Source organism: Phytophthora ramorum (genome assembly GCF_020800215.1).
Source record: "Phytophthora ramorum isolate Pr-102 chromosome Unknown Phyram_PR-102_s0014, whole genome shotgun sequence".
Classification (NCBI taxonomy): domain Eukaryota; phylum Oomycota; class Peronosporomycetes; order Peronosporales; family Peronosporaceae; genus Phytophthora; species Phytophthora ramorum.
This window is the reverse complement of record NW_027150660.1, coordinates 1,161,528-1,182,053: the sequence shown is the minus strand read 5'-3', so window position 1 is coordinate 1,182,053 and position 20,526 is coordinate 1,161,528. Positions and strand designations below refer to the sequence as shown.

At 56.3% G+C, this 20,526-nt stretch overlaps 9 protein-coding genes across 10 annotated transcripts; 6 read left to right on the top strand and 3 right to left on the bottom strand.

The window, feature by feature from the left end:
- Positions 1-995: 995 nt before the first annotated feature.
- Positions 996-2,255, top strand: KRP23_12257 (Tenascin; the record flags this gene model as incomplete). The annotated part of the gene is made up of 1 exon (XM_067882852.1): positions 996-2,255. The coding sequence occupies one exon, from the start codon at positions 996-998 to the stop codon at positions 2,253-2,255; it is 1,260 nt and encodes a 419-aa protein (XP_067739866.1).
- Positions 2,256-2,358: 103 nt separating this feature from the next.
- Positions 2,359-4,252, bottom strand: KRP23_12256 (DNA repair protein RAD51-like protein 3; the record flags this gene model as incomplete). 2 transcript variants are annotated; one of them, XM_067882850.1, is made up of 13 exons in its annotated part: positions 2,359-2,402; positions 2,471-2,537; positions 2,606-2,655; positions 2,722-2,794; positions 2,867-2,998; positions 3,085-3,192; positions 3,273-3,361; positions 3,434-3,504; positions 3,571-3,619; positions 3,673-3,766; positions 3,841-3,941; positions 4,017-4,088; positions 4,198-4,252. In XM_067882850.1, 13 exons carry the CDS (start codon positions 4,250-4,252, stop codon positions 2,359-2,361), a joined length of 1,005 nt encoding a protein of 334 aa, XP_067739864.1. The 2 variants fall into 2 exon arrangements, with proteins under 2 accessions (XP_067739864.1, XP_067739865.1); XM_067882851.1 differs by having other exon boundaries at positions 3,571-3,604.
- A 177-nt stretch (positions 4,253-4,429) lies between these two features.
- Positions 4,430-5,803, top strand: KRP23_12255 (uncharacterized protein; the record flags this gene model as incomplete). Its single annotated transcript, XM_067882849.1, has 4 exons — positions 4,430-4,534; positions 4,636-4,774; positions 4,843-5,346; positions 5,418-5,803. 4 exons carry the CDS (start codon positions 4,430-4,432, stop codon positions 5,801-5,803), a joined length of 1,134 nt encoding a protein of 377 aa, XP_067739863.1.
- Positions 5,804-6,297: 494 nt separating this feature from the next.
- KRP23_12254 (uncharacterized protein) lies at positions 6,298-7,096 on the bottom strand (the record flags this gene model as incomplete). The annotated part of the gene is made up of 4 exons (XM_067882848.1): positions 6,298-6,600; positions 6,662-6,802; positions 6,931-6,979; positions 7,053-7,096. The coding sequence occupies 4 exons, from the start codon at positions 7,094-7,096 to the stop codon at positions 6,298-6,300; spliced, it is 537 nt and encodes a 178-aa protein (XP_067739862.1).
- Positions 7,097-7,320: 224 nt separating this feature from the next.
- Positions 7,321-8,118, top strand: KRP23_12253 (uncharacterized protein; the record flags this gene model as incomplete). Its single annotated transcript, XM_067882847.1, has 1 exon — positions 7,321-8,118. One exon carries the CDS (start codon positions 7,321-7,323, stop codon positions 8,116-8,118), a length of 798 nt encoding a protein of 265 aa, XP_067739861.1.
- A 1,082-nt stretch (positions 8,119-9,200) lies between these two features.
- KRP23_12252 (Sterol 3-beta-glucosyltransferase UGT80B1) lies at positions 9,201-11,414 on the top strand (the record flags this gene model as incomplete). Its single annotated transcript, XM_067882846.1, has 2 exons — positions 9,201-9,233; positions 9,300-11,414. The coding sequence occupies 2 exons, from the start codon at positions 9,201-9,203 to the stop codon at positions 11,412-11,414; spliced, it is 2,148 nt and encodes a 715-aa protein (XP_067739860.1).
- A 524-nt stretch (positions 11,415-11,938) lies between these two features.
- Positions 11,939-12,735, top strand: KRP23_12251 (Crinkler effector protein 1; the record flags this gene model as incomplete). Its single annotated transcript, XM_067882845.1, has 2 exons — positions 11,939-12,649; positions 12,712-12,735. The coding sequence occupies 2 exons, from the start codon at positions 11,939-11,941 to the stop codon at positions 12,733-12,735; spliced, it is 735 nt and encodes a 244-aa protein (XP_067739859.1).
- A 637-nt stretch (positions 12,736-13,372) lies between these two features.
- On the top strand, positions 13,373-17,749 carry KRP23_12250 (Sterol 3-beta-glucosyltransferase UGT80A2; the record flags this gene model as incomplete). Its single annotated transcript, XM_067882844.1, has 1 exon — positions 13,373-17,749. The coding sequence occupies one exon, from the start codon at positions 13,373-13,375 to the stop codon at positions 17,747-17,749; it is 4,377 nt and encodes a 1,458-aa protein (XP_067739858.1).
- A 173-nt stretch (positions 17,750-17,922) lies between these two features.
- On the bottom strand, positions 17,923-19,287 carry KRP23_12249 (C4-dicarboxylate transport protein; the record flags this gene model as incomplete). The annotated part of the gene is made up of 1 exon (XM_067882842.1): positions 17,923-19,287. One exon carries the CDS (start codon positions 19,285-19,287, stop codon positions 17,923-17,925), a length of 1,365 nt encoding a protein of 454 aa, XP_067739857.1.
- Between the last annotated feature and the right edge of the window lie 1,239 nt (positions 19,288-20,526).

Here is a 20,526-nt window from a genome sequence, read left to right as displayed (position 1 = left end):
CCCTGCAGTAGCGGCATCCTCCCAAGAAGAGAGGGAGAGGGGGAATGGCGACGCTTCTGGCGACGCCTCACAGGGTCATTTCTAATGTCCACCACGCATGTATGTGTGCTGCACACCCACACATGCAGCACACCCAAATGTCAGCTTTTTATACATGGTACGGCCGTATGATTGGCTCTTCCCGCCAGAAATGACCTGCTGAGGTAGCCCCACTGGATACTTAAGCAGTTCCGTGGTTGCTCACATAAGTTGATTTCTATGCGCTCGCTCAACAATGAAGAGTCGCGACTGTTAACTTCAGCAACACAAATCAGCGCAGTACCGTGGTTTGTCGTTCAGGTTGTCAAAGGTTAGGGCTAAATAAACGAGTATAGAAATATGTGAATTCCATTGAAGTTGACATTTAGATACTGTGTCCCATGCGGGATTGGGACTATAATGAAGGAAGGATAGTCAAAGTTTAAAACAGCTCCAAAATGTTTAGAATTTCAAGAAATCGAAGCCTGGTTGAAGTTTCTATCCCCGGGCTCCGTTATTTAAGCTGAGAGAACAGTGCATAAAATAATCGATAAAACTGGTTTAGTGTTTTTTGAATGGCGGACGATAGGGCACTGGATGATAGCGAGCTGGTGGAACAGTTGAGGGGGCTTAAAGTGTAATGATCAAGGCTAGCCTTCATAGGTAAACTTCACATCTCAAAACTGTGATTGTTGCTGATGAACATCTTGTATTTAGCTTGAGTAGCAGACTCGATGAGCTCAGCTGAGCTGCATTAAAATACAATAACAAGAAATTACCACCAAGTGTACAGGAACGGTAGCCGTTAATGACAACCATGCCCCTCCGCAAAGATCGCGGTCAATGGTCACTTGGCGACGTCTCGCTGCAAGATCGCAATTGGGGACCAACCGACGCGGTTTGTCGAGGAACTGCTCACATTTGGATTCGCTTCGCTGCAGCACAAGTCTACCAGTCCTAGCAAGCGAGATCAGGCGATGACCAAGTGGTGGTTCGTGGCGGTGCTCACAGCGCTGGTGGTTACTCCCAGCGTCGTGTTGGGCGCATGCCCCAACAAGTGTTCGGGACACGGCCGATGCGGCCTCAACGACGTATGTGACTGCATGCAGAACTGGGTCGGTGGAGACTGCTCGGGTCGGCAGTGTCCGTTCACTCGGGCGTGGCAAGACACGGCTCAGCGCAAGGACGACGCGCACTATTCCGCGGAGTGCGGCAATCGTGGCACGTGTGATCGGACGATCGGAGAGTGCTCATGCGACGCTGGTTTTGTGGGCAGTGGGTGTCGCCGCATGCAATGTCCCAACGACTGCAGTGGCCACGGCACGTGCGAGTTCATCGAAGAGCTGGCGTCGGATGACTACCACAAGCGGATCAAGGGTACGGCTGGCACTACCTATCAGCTTTGGGACCAGGAGAAGATCATGGGCTGCGTGTGTGATGCCAATTACGAGGGTCATGATTGCTCGCTACGCACGTGTCCGAAGGGGGACGACCCACTCACCCCGAACCAGTTTGATATGGTGCAAGCAATAGTTATCACGAAGCCAGGCGGCACGGGATACTTGACGTATTATGACCCGTATGGGAATGCCTATACGACGGAAAAGATCGTTTTTGGTGGGTCTGGCGCCACTTTTGCCGCTTCCGATGATGATACTACGTGTGCCAACATTGAGACTGCTCTTCGCCGTTTGCCTAACAACGTGCTCAATACCGTCAATGTGGAGGTTTCCGCGAGATTCTACTCCTTCACGCGCACGTTACCTCTCGATTTGGTACTGGGAGTGGGAACAACGACCAAATTGTTCAACGACGATAACGTTGTTACTTCCCCTGATCTGCCTTGGAGCGGAAAAGGAGTGCAGAACAAAGTGATTTGTGATGTGCAGTTTACATCGGAACCGGGCACGACAGGGTATCAGCAGCTTTTGGAATGCAATGCTCTCGCTCACATTGACACCACGGGCCACCATCCAATCTCGGCGGGAGTAGCAGGTGCCGATGCCACTACTTGCAAGGTGTATGAAGTATACCCGGTTGCTGTGGTTGTCACTGATACAAATGCAAATGGTGCGGTGGTTGATGAGCAAATTCCCGACGGAACCAAAGCGTACCGCCCGCTGACAGAGCTGGCTGAATGCTCCGGCCGTGGCACATGCGACTACTCCACGGGAACCTGCACATGTTTCGCTGGCCACATGGGTCTGGCGTGCCAGAAGCAGGAAGCGCTCGTTTAGACGAGGTGTTTGCTTGGCATGCGGCAAGAGATCTAGGTACGCTATTAGTGATTGCGAGTTGCAGGGTCGAAATAAAATATTCGCGAAGGCTAGCGTCGGGCAATCAATACTCGTCCTCGGACACATCGCGCATTCCTCGCTCTGACACTAAATAGATTGGCATTACCGCGTCAGACATCGGTTCTTTACCAAGTACACGGTCTTGCAAGTCGTACCTTCAAAGGAGGCTGAGTCGTGCGCTAGAGAAGCAGACTTAATCAAGCGTGCCACCCGGCAATCAGCCTGCGTTCCAACAAACCACCATTGATTAGAATATTGGTTCAGCTAAATCGGCGTCCTTAGGTACACACCTCCCATTCAAAAACAACGCGATTCGCTATGGAATGTGCCCAGCTTTCACCTTGACAAACACAGAAGCTCGAAACAATTAGAGCAGCTCGAATGAGAAACACTAGTCAAAGCTTACCCAAAGCTGGCCGCTCTTGGGACACTTGGCGCTCGCCAGAAGACTTGGTTGTGACGTGATTAACTACCACGACCTACACAAACGAATTGGCATAGGGAATTGTAAGTAATGATCGCCGCATGCAGCATTACACGTAAAAACGTACAGCCAAGTTGAACTCAACAGCAAGCCTATGCACCAAGATAGCAAGATCATCTAAAGCCCGTGCTCGTTGAGCATAGTCATCGAAGCCGTGACGAAAGTGGAAAGCAACAGTGTCGACAACCACAAGTTTGCACTACAGCATTGATAGACACACAAATAACAAACACAGAACACTGTAAGCACCTAGACACCTATCACTATTCCCGGTAAGCAGGTTACCTGGGGTGTTGATCCGAGGTAAGCTGGTAAGGAATGCAGGACTTCCATTTGCTCCAGATAATCGTGCACGCGGTAGTAGGTAATTCCTCGTAGCATAGCATCCCGCGTCTAGAACAGAGGCAAACACGCACAGGATAGGCGTTAAGCAAGCAATTTTCTCATCAGGTGAACGGTAACGGACCACTCACCAGCTTTTGTGCGCCAACTTGGCGACAATCCTCTAAGAAGTGCTCAGCCATCGATGCCACACGCTCAATGATGAAACTCCCCTCGCTGTCTGCAATAAACAAAATGAGCAGGTCGCTAACATGCAAGCGTGCATTGGCTTGGAAACTACATGTAGACATACCAACAAATACCGAAGATACCGCCTTTCCAGCTTCATTCACCTCATATTGCGCAGCCAAGCATGCATGGATGCTGACGGCATCAAAAGCAAGCAAGTCAGCTAATGTGCCAACTGAATTACAAAGCTGGCAATCTCACCAAAATTGTGTTTTCCCAGTCCCTGGACCGCCACCTTCTTCCACAAAGCCTACCCTCTATCAGCAATGCAGCGATACTTAACTCATTACAATCACAACGTACATATTTCCGTGACTTCACCCCGCTGCAAGCCTCCACCCAGCAATCCATCCAACCCAAGCAGCCTCGTGGCAAGCGGTCTACACTTCGTCACCTCCTGAGCTCACCAAACATCGACCAACCCCCTTTACAATCCACTACATCACAACACCAATTACTACTAACTATCACCTGCAGCACGTGCAGCGCCGTCTCCCCCACATCCGCCGCATTCTCCTCGTTCCGCGCGACCTCCAGCACTTCCAGTGCCTCCTTCACACTAATCTGCGCCTCTATAGCATTACAATCACCAGCACATCAGTCTCAATGCCTTGTAAATAGTAAATATATTAATAATACTCCCTCACCGCTGGCCAATTCTCGAGCTGAGACGTCCGCCAGGTCTTTTTGATACCGGAACCCTGCCCGGAAGAGCGCCGCTGTGATCGTCCACCACACATCCCAAACAGAATGACACAGTACCGTGTTAGCAGCAACATTTGTACACACACGCATATACCCGTTCATTCAACTCCTACTGTTTCTCACCCAGAACTGACGGCGCTAGACCGCACGCCACGAGGGGCACGTCCGCCTCCGCCATGCTCTCACCTGCAGCAATAGAGCACGTCTTGCTATTCATTCGTCGAAATTCATTTCCACGTCTCTGATTGGCCTCTCTCCGCTAAAGTACGAACGAGCTTCGCCGCCGCTCATTTCGATCGCACCGGACCCCCAGAACCGGCGTAAAAGCCCAAAGCCTACTCGTTCCCCTCGACCAATGGCTCTCCGCCAGAGCTTCCAGGCGCTGCGATCGGTCGCGGCGCGTCGCGTCCTGCTGCGCAACTTCAGCGTCGCCCCGCACGCCGCCGACAAGTTTGTGGTGGTGCGTATTGCGTCCTGGACTAAAGACTATTTGGATTGTGCTACATTTGACGGGTATACTAATTGTTTTCTTATTTGGGTGCTTGCAATTGATGTGAGTAGGAGTTTCCGCAGGAGCACGAAGGCCTGAACATCGAGTTCAACTGGTCGCTCGCCGACGACGACGTGACGCCGCACGGCGACGCCTTCCGCAACCTCCGCTGGCCCAAGCTCGAGGAGCTCGCCAAGCACGACAAGCTCGGTACGGAGCTTGTTGCATTTCTTATTTGTGAGGGTATTTTTGTTTACTTATTTGGTTTATTGTTGCAGCTGGCAAGAAGGTGACGATTGAGGAGGTGGACGTGAGCATCGTGTTCAACGACTTCGAGGGCCTGTACGAGAAGGTGACGGAGCACCTGTCCACCGAGCCTAATCTGTACACGCAGGACGGCGCTGTTGGCTCCTTCAAAGACGAACGCACGCGTGTGCGCGTGATCTCGGACTCACCGCTGGTGGCGCTGTACGCGCAGAGCCTGCTGGTGCGTGTGCCCATTAAGGACCCGCACGCGGCTCGCCCTATTGTGGTGTACGTGGCCACGGGCGGCGAGTTCAAGGGCAAGGAGCCCCAGGCGCAGCTGCTGCTGGACAACGACGACGAGGGTATGACCTTCGTCAAGGTCGTGATCACTGGCGCCGCTGACCTGTCAACCGTGACGGATGCTATTGGCCTTGCCAAGAAGAAACTGCTGGAGGTGGCGGAGTCGGAGTCGCTCGTGGTCCCGGCTGATGTGCTGGTCAAGGACGACAAGACTGCGCTTGTGTTCAACGCCACGGGTAGGTTGAGGCAGCTACACATAGTTTCTTCCAGAGTTGGATGTTGACATGTATTGTGCGTGCTGCAATAGGTGCTGGCCGTGCTGCTGCTATTAACAAGGGCCAGCTCTACAGTGCTCACCTGAACATTTGGAGCCCGCTAGGCGTGACGTCGCTGTTCGGCGGCGCAATTGTGGACGGCAAGGTGTCGAAGAAGCATGTGCTTGCCGTTGAGGGCGGCTCGGCCGTGAACGTGCCGTGCAACAACCTGGTGGAGCATCCGGTGGCTGCTGTCTTCGTGGACAAGGCCGGCAAGGGCGTGAAGTCCATTTCTTCGTCAGAAGCCGCCGCCCTGCTGAAGAAGGTGGACGCCGACGCCGACGTTGAGAAGTTCGAGGCACTGCTGAAGAAGGCCGACACCAAGAGCTTCATCGTGTCTAGCGATGCGGACGTCGAGGCTGCTCTGGCGAAGCTGTAAATAAGATTTGCCCGGTGACAAGTAGCAAACGACATCAATGCACTGCACATATATAGTGACGAAAGCACCAAGAAAAAGCAAATGAAGAGAAGAATGTGGCGAGGTCATATGCAGTTGAAGGCGGCCCCATATCGATGTCTAAAATGTCGTACTGCTTGAGTACATGGTCACTCAGACGAAGGTTTGCCTGCGCGTTGATCCCAGCACTTTCAAAGCTCGTTCGAACTCCTGGATCTCCTGGATCTGGATCTCTTGATAGCTGAATCCCAGTCACAACTCAAGACAAGTCAAGTAAAAAGGTAATTGGCTTTAGTCATCATGCATCGGGCCTTATAAATGGCCGCGCGAAAGTCAAACAAGTGTTTGTAGAGTTCTCGAGCAGCAGCAGCAGCGACACGACTGCGCACTTCTGCATCGAATGACAGCCAGGCAGCAGCATTTGCGCTGCTTTAGACGCGACTAGCCAATCGTCAGTCGATGCAGGTGCAGCATCCTCACTCATCGTCATCGTCGTGGGCCTTGCGGTCCGCCTTCTTGGCGAATCCCTTGATCGTGCCCGCCCACGAGTCCGCCGTCTCCTGCACCTTGGACGTCACGTCCGACGCCGCGCTCTTCACCTTCTCCTTGGCCCCCTCCTTCTCCTCGCGCGTACGGTCGCTCGCCTGGCGTGCACGAGCCTTGGCCTTGCTCGCGATCTCGTCCGACTTGTCCTTGGTGCGGTCCATCCAGTCGTAGTCGTCGTCGTTGCGGCGCTTGCTCTTGCGCTTCTCCTGCTCCTTACGACGCTGCATCGCATCCTGCAGCAAAATCAAACGTCAAATTCGCGCCAAAATCCTTTGTAAATTGTTGCAGACGCACCTGCACACACTGGCGGAAGTCCTGCGTCTCCTGGTCGCAGTCGGCGCGGTCAAACGAGCCGCCCCAGAGTTTCTGGAACCAGTCGCCGTAGCAGGCCTTCACGCGCTCCTTCTGCTCCTCACACTCGGCGAACGCTTCCATCTTCATTATGCGCAGTACAGCGAACAATCGGCAATGAACATCGAGGACTGCGGCTCCATGGGCGCAACGGGGACGCGGCGCAAAGTGTCGCTAGCAGCGGCACCCCACGTCAACTTCAATGGACGCACCGTCGTCTGAGACCTGTCGAGCGAAATACTGTCGCTTTGCGGTCTCAGGCTTGACCATCACCTTTTATCTGTGATACCCCTGTCAAAACCGATGTTGGGACAGTTGGGACCCCACGTTCTACCGTAATTTGACCAGAATCGCCTTCAGCGGGGCTAACCAGGACATAATAAAAATCGTCTCGCTCTCAGTATCGGCTCTTGGTCTCACTATCCCCGAGGAAGGGCCGGACCGTCGAGAACAGTAGTGCGGTTGCGTTTTTCACTTTTCCGCTCTCAAAGTAAAGCCAGCATAGGCTCCAGCTCCACCACCGGGTCTTATTCGACGAGATCTCCCGGCCACCATCGCAGTCGCTTAAGAGTCCACCCCCCTCGTCGCCCGCAGCCCCCACGATGCCTCCGATCGGCAGCAGCTTCCGCAGCATCATGCGCGGCAACTCGTCGTCCGAGTCGTCGACGCTGTCGGACGAGAACGAGATCCAGATGCAGGGCTGGATGCGCAAGCAGAAGGAGACGCTGCGCTCCTGGGCGCGGCGGTACTTCACGCTCAACGGCAAGGTGCTCACCTACTACGACAGCGAGGACACGAGTCGCGGCGCGCGCGGCATTCTCGAGTTCGTGGACGTGACGGCGCTCACGACGGAGAACAACGGACTGGCGCTGCACCTGGTAAACGGCAAGGAGGTGCGCCTCATCGCCGACACGCACGTGGCCTACGCGGCCTGGATGGCCGTGCTCTCGGCCGCCGTCAAGAAGCCGCGCACCAGCAAGAACCGCACGAGCAAGGAGGGATGGGCGCACTGCCTCACGGACGACGATGTGTGGACGCGCTTCTTCGTCGTGATCAAGCACGACAGCTTCAGCTGCTACGAGTCGGAGGACGACGACGCCGAGCTGGCGCTGTCCGGCCTCATCCGCGCCGTAGATGAGTGGGACGGCAAGCGCTTCGGCGTCGTGTGCTCGCTCAACCGCAGCCGCACCATCAAGCTGTGCTTCGACTCGGCCGAGGAGAAGATGTCGTGGTTCCTCACGCTCGAGTTCTCAGTCTCGTACGGCGCCGCGCGCATGAAGCGGGAGGCGTCCGTCAAGAGCAACGGCAGCGACCACAACCCCGTGCTGCGCGCGGACTCATCCAAGTCGGACGTGGGCGCGGCTGCGGCCGAGGAAGAGGACGACGGCGTGTGGATTTAAGCTAGCGACGAGGCGGGGGATGGAGGTTGCGACGGAGCTGCTCAAGGCGCTCTGGCCACACGCTGGAGACCTGCGTCCTCAAGAGGAAAAGACGAGGCCCACCCTCCTGAGCGCGCAGCTCGAGTAAATATTGAGACCCAAGGCTGCGACGAGTGCTGACGTCGCGCTGGCTGGTCATTTCTTTTTTTTGGTAGTTGCTGCTGCGAGAACGCTGTAAAAGGAAGAGAAGACGTTCATTTCGATGTAAAGTCAATAAATGAAAGTATACCTAGCTATCCAAGGTGTTCCATTGCTTCGAGCTCGAAGGCTCCTGCATGAAGTTCGCTCGATACATGAGTCTCACGAGTCAAAGCCGATTACGGCGAAGGTGGGCTTCAACCTGATACAGAACTTGCAAAGCAACTCGGATACCCTCGGCTGCGCGGCAATAATAATGCAGACAGCGCTGGCTGCATAGTGAACGGAGTGGAACACGCAGCAGTGCTGCGTGCTGCTGCCAGCAGGACCAAGGACCGCGCTTGTTGCTCAAAAGCAGCAAACGAGGCCGAACGGTTTACAATCGTACGCTACCGCGGCTCAACGAAATGAAGTGCATACAGGATAATGGTTTCACATTCGTCCGTACAGGCGCAAATATTAGTCCACAGCGCTTCTTGTTTGTACGTCTGCAGCCGGCGTACTACAACATGTAGCGCCGGCAGCCGCGATGTGTGTGGTATTTGCAAGCGACGCCACCGGCAGAGCCATCGCGACGGCTTCCGGTGCTGGAAAACGCCTGGAAGGCTGCGCTAACGGCAAATGGATACATGTCGCTTCGAGCGGAGAAAACGCTGCGTGGCAATCCGACTCTGCCGTCCACATCTTTGTGTCTCCATGCAGGCAGGGCGCATCCTGTCAACATGACATCCTGGAGTCTGCAGTAACCTCCCGAAGAAGACACGCTGAGCTCGGTTAGTGTTGGATAGTGCACGCCCAGCAACAGCAGCCAAAACTTCACGTCTCTGCCTGATTCTCAAGATTCGAAAGGACGCGAGTTATCACGACGGGCTCAGTTTGGAATTTGCACCGTCGAGCGCAGGACGATGGACGTCACGTCCGAGACATGGAGCTTCGGCGTAAGACTCAATAGAAACCTCTCGATGCTCTGCCCTCTCCTCACTCCCCGCTTTTCTCCGTTGCAGGACTCGCCGCAGTTCTTCAAAACGCTCTTCTGGCGGCTCGAGAACGCGCCGCCAGGGCACAACTCGCCAGTCGTGCGCAAGCCCGCGCAGGACGGCGCCACGTGGCCCGTGCTCTTTGAGCGGCTGCAGCAGCTGGACCAGCTCTTCCAGGCCTGGCACGACCAGCTGCGCGGCTTGTTCGTGTGTCACGGACAGCAAAAGGATCAGGATGAGGCGGCCACCGCTCAACGCAAGCGGGGCAAAAGCTTGGACGAGACAGCGTCCGAGGACGGCTATTCCTCCGGTGAGGACGGACCCGGCGAGCGCTCGACGCTCAGAGGGCTCTCGACCTCTACGAACCAGGCTCGGCCGCGCAGTAAGACGCTGTCCGACTGCCATTTGGAGGCCAACTGCACGCGCAAACCGCCCGTTCCCATTGCAACCAACAGCCAAGTGGCGCGTCCGCCGGCCATGCACCTCTGCATCATGATCGTGGGCACGAGAGGCGACGTGCAGCCGTTCTTGGCCATCGCAAAGCGCCTGCAGCACGATGGCCATCGCGTGCGGCTCGCCACGCACAAGATCTACCGCGATCTTGTCACGAGCCACGGCGTCGAGTTCTACCCGCTCGGAGGAGACCCCAAGGAGCTCGCGGCGTACATGGTGAAGACCGGCGGGAGGCTCATTCCTCCGCTGAAATTGGAGACGCTGCAGAAGGACGTGCCGAGACAGATGCAGATACTGGAGGACATCTTGCAGTCGACGTGGCCGGCAGTGTCGGCTCCCGACCCGGACGCCGAGGGGCTGGGCGTCCCCGGCTCGCCGTTTCGAGCGCAAGCCATTATCTCGAACCCGGTCACCTACGGACACATTCATGTTGCAGAGAAGCTCGGCGTGCCGCTGCATATCATGTTCCCGCAGCCGTGGGTGCCGACGGTGGCGTTCCCCCACCCCATGTCGAACCTGCCGTACCAGGACAAGCCGCAGAAGAGGAACTACCTGTCGTACAAGCTCGTGGATCTCTTGATGTGGGAGGGCACCGAGCGCTTCGTCAACACCTTCAGAAGCGACGTGCTGGGCCTGCCGCGCATCCGAAAAGGCGGACGCGGACGAGAGATGCTGCTGGATCTGGATATCCCGCACTCGTTCATGTGGAGTCCGTCGTTGGTGTCCAAGCCGTTCGACTGGGGCGATCTGTACGACGTCGTTGGGACCGTCACGCTCAAAAGTGATGGCTCATCGTACACGCCGTCGCCGGAGCTGCAGGCGTTTCTAGGCAAAGACGGAGGCCCCATTTTCGTCGGATTCGGATCGATGGTACTAGAAGACCCGCGCACTACAACGGAGATGATCATCGAGGCGGCGAAGCAGACAAAGGTGCGCGTGCTGATCCAGTCTAGCTGGACGGACATGGCCGGCGACCTCGAAATCCCGGACAACGTCTTCTTCATTGGGAACTGCCCGCACGACTGGCTTCTGCCACAATGCTCTGCGGTTGTGCACCATGGTGGCGCTGGCACTACTGCTGGAGGACTGCTAGCTGGCAAGCCGACCTTTATCGTACCATTTTTCGGAGATCAGCCGTTCTGGGGCCGTGCCGTGGTAAAAGCGGGAGTTGGTGTGGACCCTTGCCCGATTAATGAACTGACGACGGACAAGCTTCGCGCCGCGTTTGAAGAGCTCCAGAGCCCATTCCTTCGCAATCGAGCGCAGAGGCTTCAGAAGAGAATGCAGAAGGAGGACGGCACTGAAGAGGCAGTGAAGAGCTTCTACCGACACTTGCCTCTTTCAGCATTGCGGTGCGATCTGGATCACGAAGGTATGGCGACCAGGTGGAGTCGACGAGACGGCGTCAAGCTCTGCGAGCGCTGCAGTGCGTTACGAAGGGCTTGCTCCGGGAACGACTGCAAGGACGTGGTCGAGTACCGTTCAGTGGACTATGCCGCCCGTGGCCAGGAACTCGCGAACATTACGCGCTTTACGTGCGGGCCGTCGCTCCCAGGTGCTGCAGTGTTTCTGCAGGAAGTTGGCTGGGCTATTGCGTGCCTGAACCACATCGGCGGCGTGATGCGCGACATCAGCCAGTTCCTGCTGCTCTCGTGCTTCAGTTCCTGGGACGTCGTGCCGGTTAGGTGAGTTGCGGGTGGCAGGAGCAGAGTATAACCTAGGATACCAGTAGAGGGCAGTGGTTATGGACATGATTGATGTATGACCAAGCCATTTCCGATCCAGTCTCATTCCAGAATCTGACGCCTTGAAGAACGGTGAAGCTGTGGTGCGCTCGCGTTGGTAATGCTGGAGACTTGTTCTCGGTGGAGGTGGACGGAAACAAGTCCGTTAGTCACTTGAAGGCCGCGATCAAGGATCAGAAGAAGGACACCCTCAAGAAAATCGACGCGAAGGACCTGCGGCTCTACCTGGTGCAGAAGAACGGCGAGTGGCTGGATGGGGCTGGCGCGGCAGCTGTGGCGCTCGGTGAGCATGGTCGCCTACAAGGCTTCGAGTGTATGGATCCTACGCTGTTTCTCCAGCACCCCAAGCACTTTGGAGAGACTTTTCAACCGGGTGAGGGCCAAGTTCACGTGCTGGTGGTGGTTCCGGAAAAACCAGTGGGCGAAGCTAGGGCCGCGCCGGTGTCTATCACAATAGAACAACTCGAGATGATCATCAATAAGGTTCTCAACGAGCGTGATGAACGACTGTCGGTGTATACCATTTCGACATGCACGCGCTCGAAAGAAGAGAGACTCAAAAGGAAATTAAGCTATCACTACAAGACCATCGATGCCATGGAAGAAGTCGATGACTCGATTGATTCTTACGCATGGCAAGAAAATCTAGCTGAGGACCATGAAAACCATCGAAGGGGGTGCATGCAGTACTTTAAAGCCAACCTTCAGGGTGTCTTGCATCAAGACGGAAGCCCAAGAACTTCCTCGCCACCCAACCCCAAGTATTATCTCAAGGACACATGGCAGATGAAGAACTTGCTCGACCTTGATGCGTCAAGCAGTGTGCCTTTCGGAGTGAAGGGGACGACGGAGATGATGATTATCGATGATGCGGCAAAAGACTTGGATGACGTTTTCGCTGGTCTTCACTTTGTGATTGAGCTCAAGAAGGACCATTGTGGTGCCGAAGATCGATGCAAAATCCTTGTTGAGTTGGTTGCAGCAGATTTGAAAAATGAAAAACGTTGTGCTCCTATTGGGTTGCTCACCAACTTGAACGACTACTGGTATTTCCTGTGGTTCACGCCGGAGAGAGAGATCGCGAGAATGATGCTCACATGTCCAGTCAATGGATTCAAGATGATGGAAGAACTGACGCTGACAAACAGTCGTTCGGACACTGGAGTCTTCCCCATGCGGGTTCGTTTCTTGCCTGTTCCCCTTCCGAAGCGCCAAAAGTTGATCAAAGTTGTGCCCTGCAGACGATGATGTCGCAGCAGAACTGATGTCCGTAGTCCAGAGTTCCTGCTGGCGAGGAGGATGGAGTACGAATTTCAAGGTCCCAATGACTGGCATACGAAGCCGAGCCTGGACCAGATCAAGCTATCCAGCACCTCTCTGCAGACGCGGCCACTGCTTTACTGAGCAGCTCGTTGAAGCAAACGGGTCAACTTCAGGTGAAGCACGCTGCAAACTCAGTTAGGAACGTAGCGATGGAGTGATCAACATGCAGATTATGAGCATTGATGTAGCCATGTATGACGCCGCACACGGGAATGATGATTCCAACCATGAAATTCCACTTTTGATTGCCGTCATGGTAGATTTAGCACAAAATTTGTAAGTACAGTGATCTCTCTCAGTAAATGCATCTCGTTCCTTACATACCCTGACATATCAGATCACAAAGTGACATACATATTACTTATTTGCTCTTATAATTTCTAATCCCTTTCAAATCGCTTCAGTAAATAATATGCGCTTACTGAGAGAGATGTCTGTACGTTAAACTGATTAGGCCGTGATTAGGCCGGATTTGCCTGTCCCATTGCTGCCGTGATTCACGGCCCGTGAACATAGCGCGCTGCGGCACCACATCATTTCCAGTCCCGCCTCGTCCGCCTCAAGTCGTCGCTGCCAGGAATGCCGCGCGAGTGCAAATTCCATGCGTGGAACCAGCGCTTCAAGGCCACGTTCCACAAAGAGTCGGCTGCGCTCGCGATCGCGCCGCCCGCGAGCGTGCAAGACGCGCTGAAAGATGTCCGCACCGCTGGCATCGCCGTGCACGGGCCCGACGGACGCATTCGCCTGGACGTGGCCGAAGAGGAGGAGATCGACCTGGACGCGCTACGCAGGAAGTCGCGCAGCACACTGGACGAGGAGGAAGATCGTCTCCAGCTTGAAAAGAACCAGACGCCGCCCGTGCTCAACATTTGCATCATGATCGTCGGTACCCGCGGTGACGTGCAGCCGTTCCTCGCCATTGCGCAACGCTTGCAACGTGACGGACACCGGGTGCGCCTCGCCACGCACGCAATCTACCGGGACTTCGTGACCAGCTACGCGGTAGAGTTCTACCCTCTCGGAGGTGACCCCAAGGAGCTGGCGGCCTACATGGTGAAAACCGGCGGCCACCTCATTCCCACCAAGATGGAGACGCTGCAGAAGGACGTGCCCAGAAACTTGCAGATGGTCGACGAGATCCTGCACTCGACGTGGCCCGCAGTGTCCGCGGCCGACCCGGAAGGAGGCGGCCCCGGCGTGAGAGGCCAGCCCTTTCGCGCGCAGGCCATCATCTCGAACCCTGTCACGTACGGCCACATCCACGTGGCGGAGCGTCTGGGTGTGCCGCTGCACATCATGTTCCCTCAGCCGTGGGTGCCCACCACGGCGTTCCCGCACCCGCTGTCCAACATGCCGTACGTGGGCAAGCCGCAGAAGAGGAACTACCTGTCGTACAAGTTGGTGGACCTGCTCATGTGGCAAGGGACAGAAGGTATCGTGAACGAGTTCCGCACTGAGGTGCTGGGGCTGCGCAAGATCCGCAAGGGCGACGGAGGACGCGACATCCTGCTGGACCTGAAAATCCCGCACGCCTTCATGTGGAGCTCCGAGCTCGTGCCGAAACCCAAGGACTGGGGAGACCTGTACGACGTGGTGGGCACTGTGACGCTGAAAGGAACAGCGTCGACCTACACTCCGACACCCGAGCTGGACGCGTTCTTGGGCGACGATGGCGGCCCGATCTTCGTTGGATTCGGATCGATGGTGCTGGAGGACCCGCGCGCCACGACCAAGATGATCATCGAGGCCGCAAAGCAAGTGAACGCGCGCGTGCTGATCCAGTCAAGCTGGAGCGACATGGCCGGCGACCTGGTGATCCCCGACAACATTTTCTTCCTGGGCAACTGCCCGCATGACTGGCTGATGCCGCGCGTGAGTGCTGTCGTGCACCACGGCGGCGCTGGCACGACGGCAGCAGGTCTGCTGGCGGGTAAGCCGACGTTCGTTGTGCCGTTCTTCGGCGATCAGCCGTTCTGGGGCTGGGCGGTGGTGCGTGCTGGAGTGGGGGTGGCGCCTTGCCCGATCGAGGAGTTGACGACGGAGAGGCTGCGCGTGGCTTTCGAGGGTCTGCAGAGCCCGGAGCTTCGCAGCCGCGCTGTGGCCATGCAACAGAAACTGCAGCAGGAGGACGGCGCAGAGGAAGCGGTGCGAAGTTTCTACCGGCATTTGCCAGTGGAGAACATGCGCTGCGACCTGGATCACGAGCGCGTCGCGACGAAATGGTGTCAACGGCACAAGCTGAAGCTCTGCGAGGTGTGTGACTTCGTGATCGGAACTCAGCCGGAGTATTTTGACAAGAAGGTGGTTGACTACCATGTTGTCGACTACACAGCCCGTGGCCCTGCGTCTGGATTTGCGGGCGCGTCTTCAGGTGCGGCGGCGTTCTTCCATGAGGTCGGCGGCGCTTTTAAAGACGTGATCGTGAAGCCTGCGAGAGGTTTCCGCGAGGAAGGCCCGAAAGGAGCCGTGATTGGCGTGGTGAAAGGTGTGAGCGGACTCGTGATCCGTCCTGTTCATGGCGTGGCCCTGTTTGCGGACCACATCGCAGCGGGCCACGCCAACTACTTCGGTGAAACTGGTCGTAGGAAGCGCGGGAGTGTGTTCGACAAGACGTTTATGGCGGCTTTGGGGAAGGAAAATGGCCTGAACGATTCCTACACGTCGGGAGGCAACTCAGACGAGCTTGAGACTCACAGAAGTATCGGTCCCAAGAAGGAGGTGCGAAGAAAAGTCGAGCTCGATGTCACTGAAGGAGAGAAAGTCAAGTACCAAGCTCGCTTCCGAGAGATCCTGAGCGAGAAGGAGAAGGAGCGACACTCGCTTGATCGAATCCAACGAGGCTCGTACTCCTCAGCTAGCGCCTCAGACTCTGGCTCAGAGCCGGAGAGCGATGAGGTATCGCCAAGAGAGGCAATCCAAGTTGTGTCTGCAGACTTTACGGCAAACGGCAACATCGGAGTCAACTTTGATGTCGGAAACAAGGTTCCGGATACCATTAGCGAGTCCAAGATCGAGGAGTGGCGTCAGTACGCCACGCTGCAAAAGAGGAAGTCGCAGCGAATCCTAACCAACTTCGTGGGCACCACAGTGCCATCGATGAACATCTGCCTGGCTACCATTGGTACCTGGAACAACAATGTGAAGCAGCTCGTTGCTATCGGCCTGCGGATGGCAGCCGATGGGCATCGCGTTCGAATTGCGGCAAGTGAAGAGTTCCGGGGCGAGATCACCGGACGAGGCCTGGAGTTCTATCCTCTAGCTGGCGAAGTGAAAAACTTCCACGACTTTATCAAGTACCTGCACGACACAAAGAGCGCCAATCCCATTCAACGGCACAAGGCTGGGCGTCCTGTCCTGGGTCCAATCAAAGACCTCATGTATTCCTTGTGGCCTGCAGCCAATGGAGCTGATCCTCACGGTCGCGGATGCAACATTCCTGGCGAGCATTTCCGAGCAGACGCACTGCTGTGGCACCCGCTGTTGTTTGGACACGTTCACGTTGCTGAGCGGCTAGGCATCCCGCTCCAGTGCTTTAGCTTGGTCCCGCTGTCTCCTACGTTTGCGATGCCTCACGTACTCAGCGCGACTTTAATGGACGACATCAGTCAGCTCGGACGGGAGTTCAAGAAGACCAACTGGCTGTCGTACGGAGTCGTGGACACTGTGTTGTGGCGGGGCATGGAGGACATTTTGAGCGACTTCCGACAGCACATTGGCCTCCCGGGGCGCTTCAACGAGCCCAGTCCCTTGGTTGAATGGCACATTCCGCATGTGTATCTCTGGAACCCCGCGTTGTTGGCAAGACCGGTTGATTGGGGGCGAGAATTGAGTGTGGCGGGCTACGTTACTCTGAAGGACGAGCGAGAAATGGCCAAGATGCGCAAATTCAAGTGGAGTCGATCCCTGAACGACTTTGTTCTAGAAACGTGCTGTCCTGTCATCTACTTTGGCGTTTCCACCTACAGCTTGGCGTCAGTTCAAATCGACGAGCTCCTTCGCCAGGTTGACGAGGCGGCCGAGCAAGCCAAGGTGAAGATCATTTTCCAAGCTCGAGAAGGTCGGCAGGGCCACGCACTCTACCACTCGGAAAACATTTACGAGGTGGAAAGTGACTTCCCGTATTCGCTGATCCTCCGCAAGGTGGCGGCCACCATCCACTGGGGCGAGCCCGCTATAGTGGAGGAAGGCCTCGCAGCCGGCAAGCCTGTTGGAATCTGCGTCACTCTGTCGACACAGTACTACGCGGCTTGCATGTGCGTGACGGCAGGGGTTGGCATCCCGCCCATCGACTTGAGAACGTGCACGGTCGAGTCGTTAGTGTCGTCGTTCCAGCAGATTTTGCAGCCTGAGATTCGAGACAAGGTACAGGAAGTTGCCAAGACGTTCCGACCGGAGCAAGCTCTTGAGAAGGCCGTCGAGGCGTTCTACATGCACCTGCCACTGCGCGCCATGCGATGCGACGTGGACGAGAACAAAGTCGCTCGTATCTACGACCCGCGGCTGGAGCTCAAGCTCTCGTTCGAAGCGTACATTGCAATCCAGCCACTGCGCAGTCATGACGACACGGACGACGTGTCGTACAAACCACTATGGTACGATGGTCGCCGCCCTGCCAAGTACTCGCTTCGGGACATCGCAGGTGACCAAGAACCCCTCGACGCCAAGCCGACCCACGGTTTGGAATCGATCCGCAAGGCGCTGAGCTCCTTTGCCTCCCACGAGTCGAACGACTCGGTGCTGGAGGCCCGTAGGTCCGTCCTATCTCGGCTTGCAAGTCGAGTGGCGATGGTCGTGGAGAAACCGAGGTACTGGGCATCCCCGGAGGAGGAGGCTGCAGCACGGAAGGTCATCATGGCCGCGTACGATCGAGCAGTGCAGCAGCGTGCGGCACAGGAGGTGGTGACCTCAAAGCGCCGAAAATCCTCATCGTGCGCTGTGGCGCTGGCGCTGCACTAAGTAAATGGTACGAGCACATCCGAATCACCTCACCACGCATCGTTAATCACCATTCTGTACGTTCTGTTGGCCAGTCTCACGCATGAAGTGCACCGCGTACGAGTATGAATGAGGTTCCATACTCTGGTACGCATGGCCTTATCGAGGGCTACTGCTACTGCTACTACGAAGTACTACTGGACGCGTCCTTCCTCGAGGCCCGATACGGTGCTGATCTTCTCGCCGACAACACTCACTTCGCCGCCGTGCAGCATCTTGAACTCGCGCTCCCACTGCTCCGTGCGGAACTCGTTCTCCATCTTGGCCATGACGACGGACGCCAGGCAGTTGCCCATGACATTGGTGAGCGTACGGAGCATGTCCATGAGCCAGTCCACGCCGAGGATCAGCGCCACGGGCCACGACGGGATGTCGAACTGGTCCAGGGTCGAGGCGATGACGATGATGGCGGCCGAGCGCACGCCGGCCACACCCTTGGACGAGACCATGAGCATGAGCACCATGACGATCTGCTCACCGACGGACTTGTCAACACCCGAAGCTTGAGCGCAGAACACGGAGGCCAGCGACAGGTAGAGGGTCGAGCCGTCCAGGTTGAACGAGTAGCCGAAGGGCACCACGAACCCGGAAATGTGCGTCGACACGCCGTACTTCTCAAGCGCCTCGAAGACCTTGGGCAGCGCAGCCTCGGACGTGGCCGTCGTGTAGGCGATGATGAGCGGCTCCTTCATGGCCACCAGAAACTCTACGGGATTGATCTTGAACATGAGACACACAGCACCGAAGACGACGACGATGAAGAGGAGAATGGTCACGTACACGGTCGCGAGGAGGGCGCCCAGACTGCCCAGAGCTGACAGACCGTTCGATCCGATCGCGTCGGCAATGGCGAAGCACACGCCGATGGGGGCCGTCCAGATGACAATGTCCACGAACTTGAACATCATCTCCAGCACGGCACGGGAGAAGTCAATGATGAGGAGTCGGTGGTGCTCCTGCAGTTGAGATGTAGCAACTCCAGTAAGGATGGCAGCAACGAGGACCTGCAGCAGCTCCGAGGAGCCCGAGCCGCCCATCATCTCGCCCCACGTCTTGGGGGTCAAGTGCTCGATCCACGTCTCGAACGTGAACGACGAGGACGAGTCACCCTCGTAGTCGTCGCCCTGAGTGAGACCGACGTTGCCGGGCTTGACGATGTTGACAGCTAGGAGACCCACGATCAGAGCGATCGTGGTGATGATCTCGAAGTAGATGATGGACTTGAGTGCGAGGCGGCCGAGCTGCTTCATGTCCTTCTGGTCGGCGATGCCGATCACCAGCGACGAGAAGACGAGCGGGAACACGATGAACTGCACCGTGCGCAGAAAGAGGTTCTTCATGGGGGCGGCCTTCTCGGAGAAGGTGGGGGCGAACTCGCCGAGGATGATCCCGATGACCATACCCACGACGATCCAGAAGGTCAGGGACGTGAGGACTTTGCGGGCGGTGGACTTGTTCACGGGCGCGGGTCGCTCCATGGCGACGTAGCTGTCGGTCATGACGACTTGGATTGGCTGGATATGGTGGGGGTCTGTGACGGCGCTGGCAAATTCAGGAATGGACGAGTGACTGGGGACTGTGGCGGGCGCTCGGGCAGGTTTGCTTCGCCCATGTACATGTACCACCGGCGCATCGCGGGGTTCGGGAGCTACTGCTTACTAAGCAGTGCTTAATAGTCGCCACGGCTCATTCTGCATCCGTTTGAGCGACAGGTATCCTTGATTTTAATCAGGACTCACCGAGAAACTTTGCCGTTGCAAGTGCGTCGCGAACGTAGCGGGGTGAGTGGGCGTGCTGGAGTCGTCCGCGTCTTGAAGCGACAAGGCCGCCGCCCAAACCTACGAGGTGGCCGCTTTCATGGTCTGTTTCTCGTATTTTGGCTTCGTAGGATATCCAGACCGCCACAAACGATGCTCCTCCCCGTACACACTCTCGAAGGCGACAGCGAGAACGGTCGTGATGGCGTGACAAATTGCTTCATTCACCCCCGAGCCCAGCCCAAGACTTCGACGATCTTGACATCTACAACTACATGTAGTACACGATAGCGTGGGGTACATGTACATCTAGAACGACGGAGGTGATGCAGGACTCTGGTAGCTGGAGCTCGGTCGATTTCGTGGTTGTCACCCAGAGACACAACCGCGGTGATACCCCAACGTCTCGAGTGCAGTCGTCGCTGCCGGTGCGCCTCATAATGAAGCACCCACAAGCTTTCGAGTTTCTGCGTGCACTCCACGCTGAGGTCGTCGTGTGCAGTTGACGCAATGGCCAAGGCTTCTTGGGCGCGGACAGCGACGTTGCAGACGACATGTAAACTAACGAGGAATAGGCAGCCTTTTGAGCTGGCATGCACCTTTGGACTTTCTCGGATCAAGACGTTGGCTTGCTGACCGCGGGATCGCTGTCAGCTCAAGGTATTAAAGCACTAAAAGGGGCGCTTCAAATTGAAGTTGCATGTAGTACGCCATAGCCAAGGATGGCATGTACACATTAGTAGGTGGCGTGGCTCGTAATCTAGCAAGCAGCGAGCCCTCTCAAACGATCGATACATGTAGTTGCGTATTCTAGGTCCGCTGTATCGGATGCCCTTTCACAGTAAGCGGGGCACATAGCTCAAGACTGCAGACTTTGAACTGGAGTAGAGAATTGCAGGCTGGCATACGACACTGGCAACAGATGTATAGGGCCCAATTGGCCACCCGCTGCGTTTGCAACGCTGGCGGCATGTAAGTGTG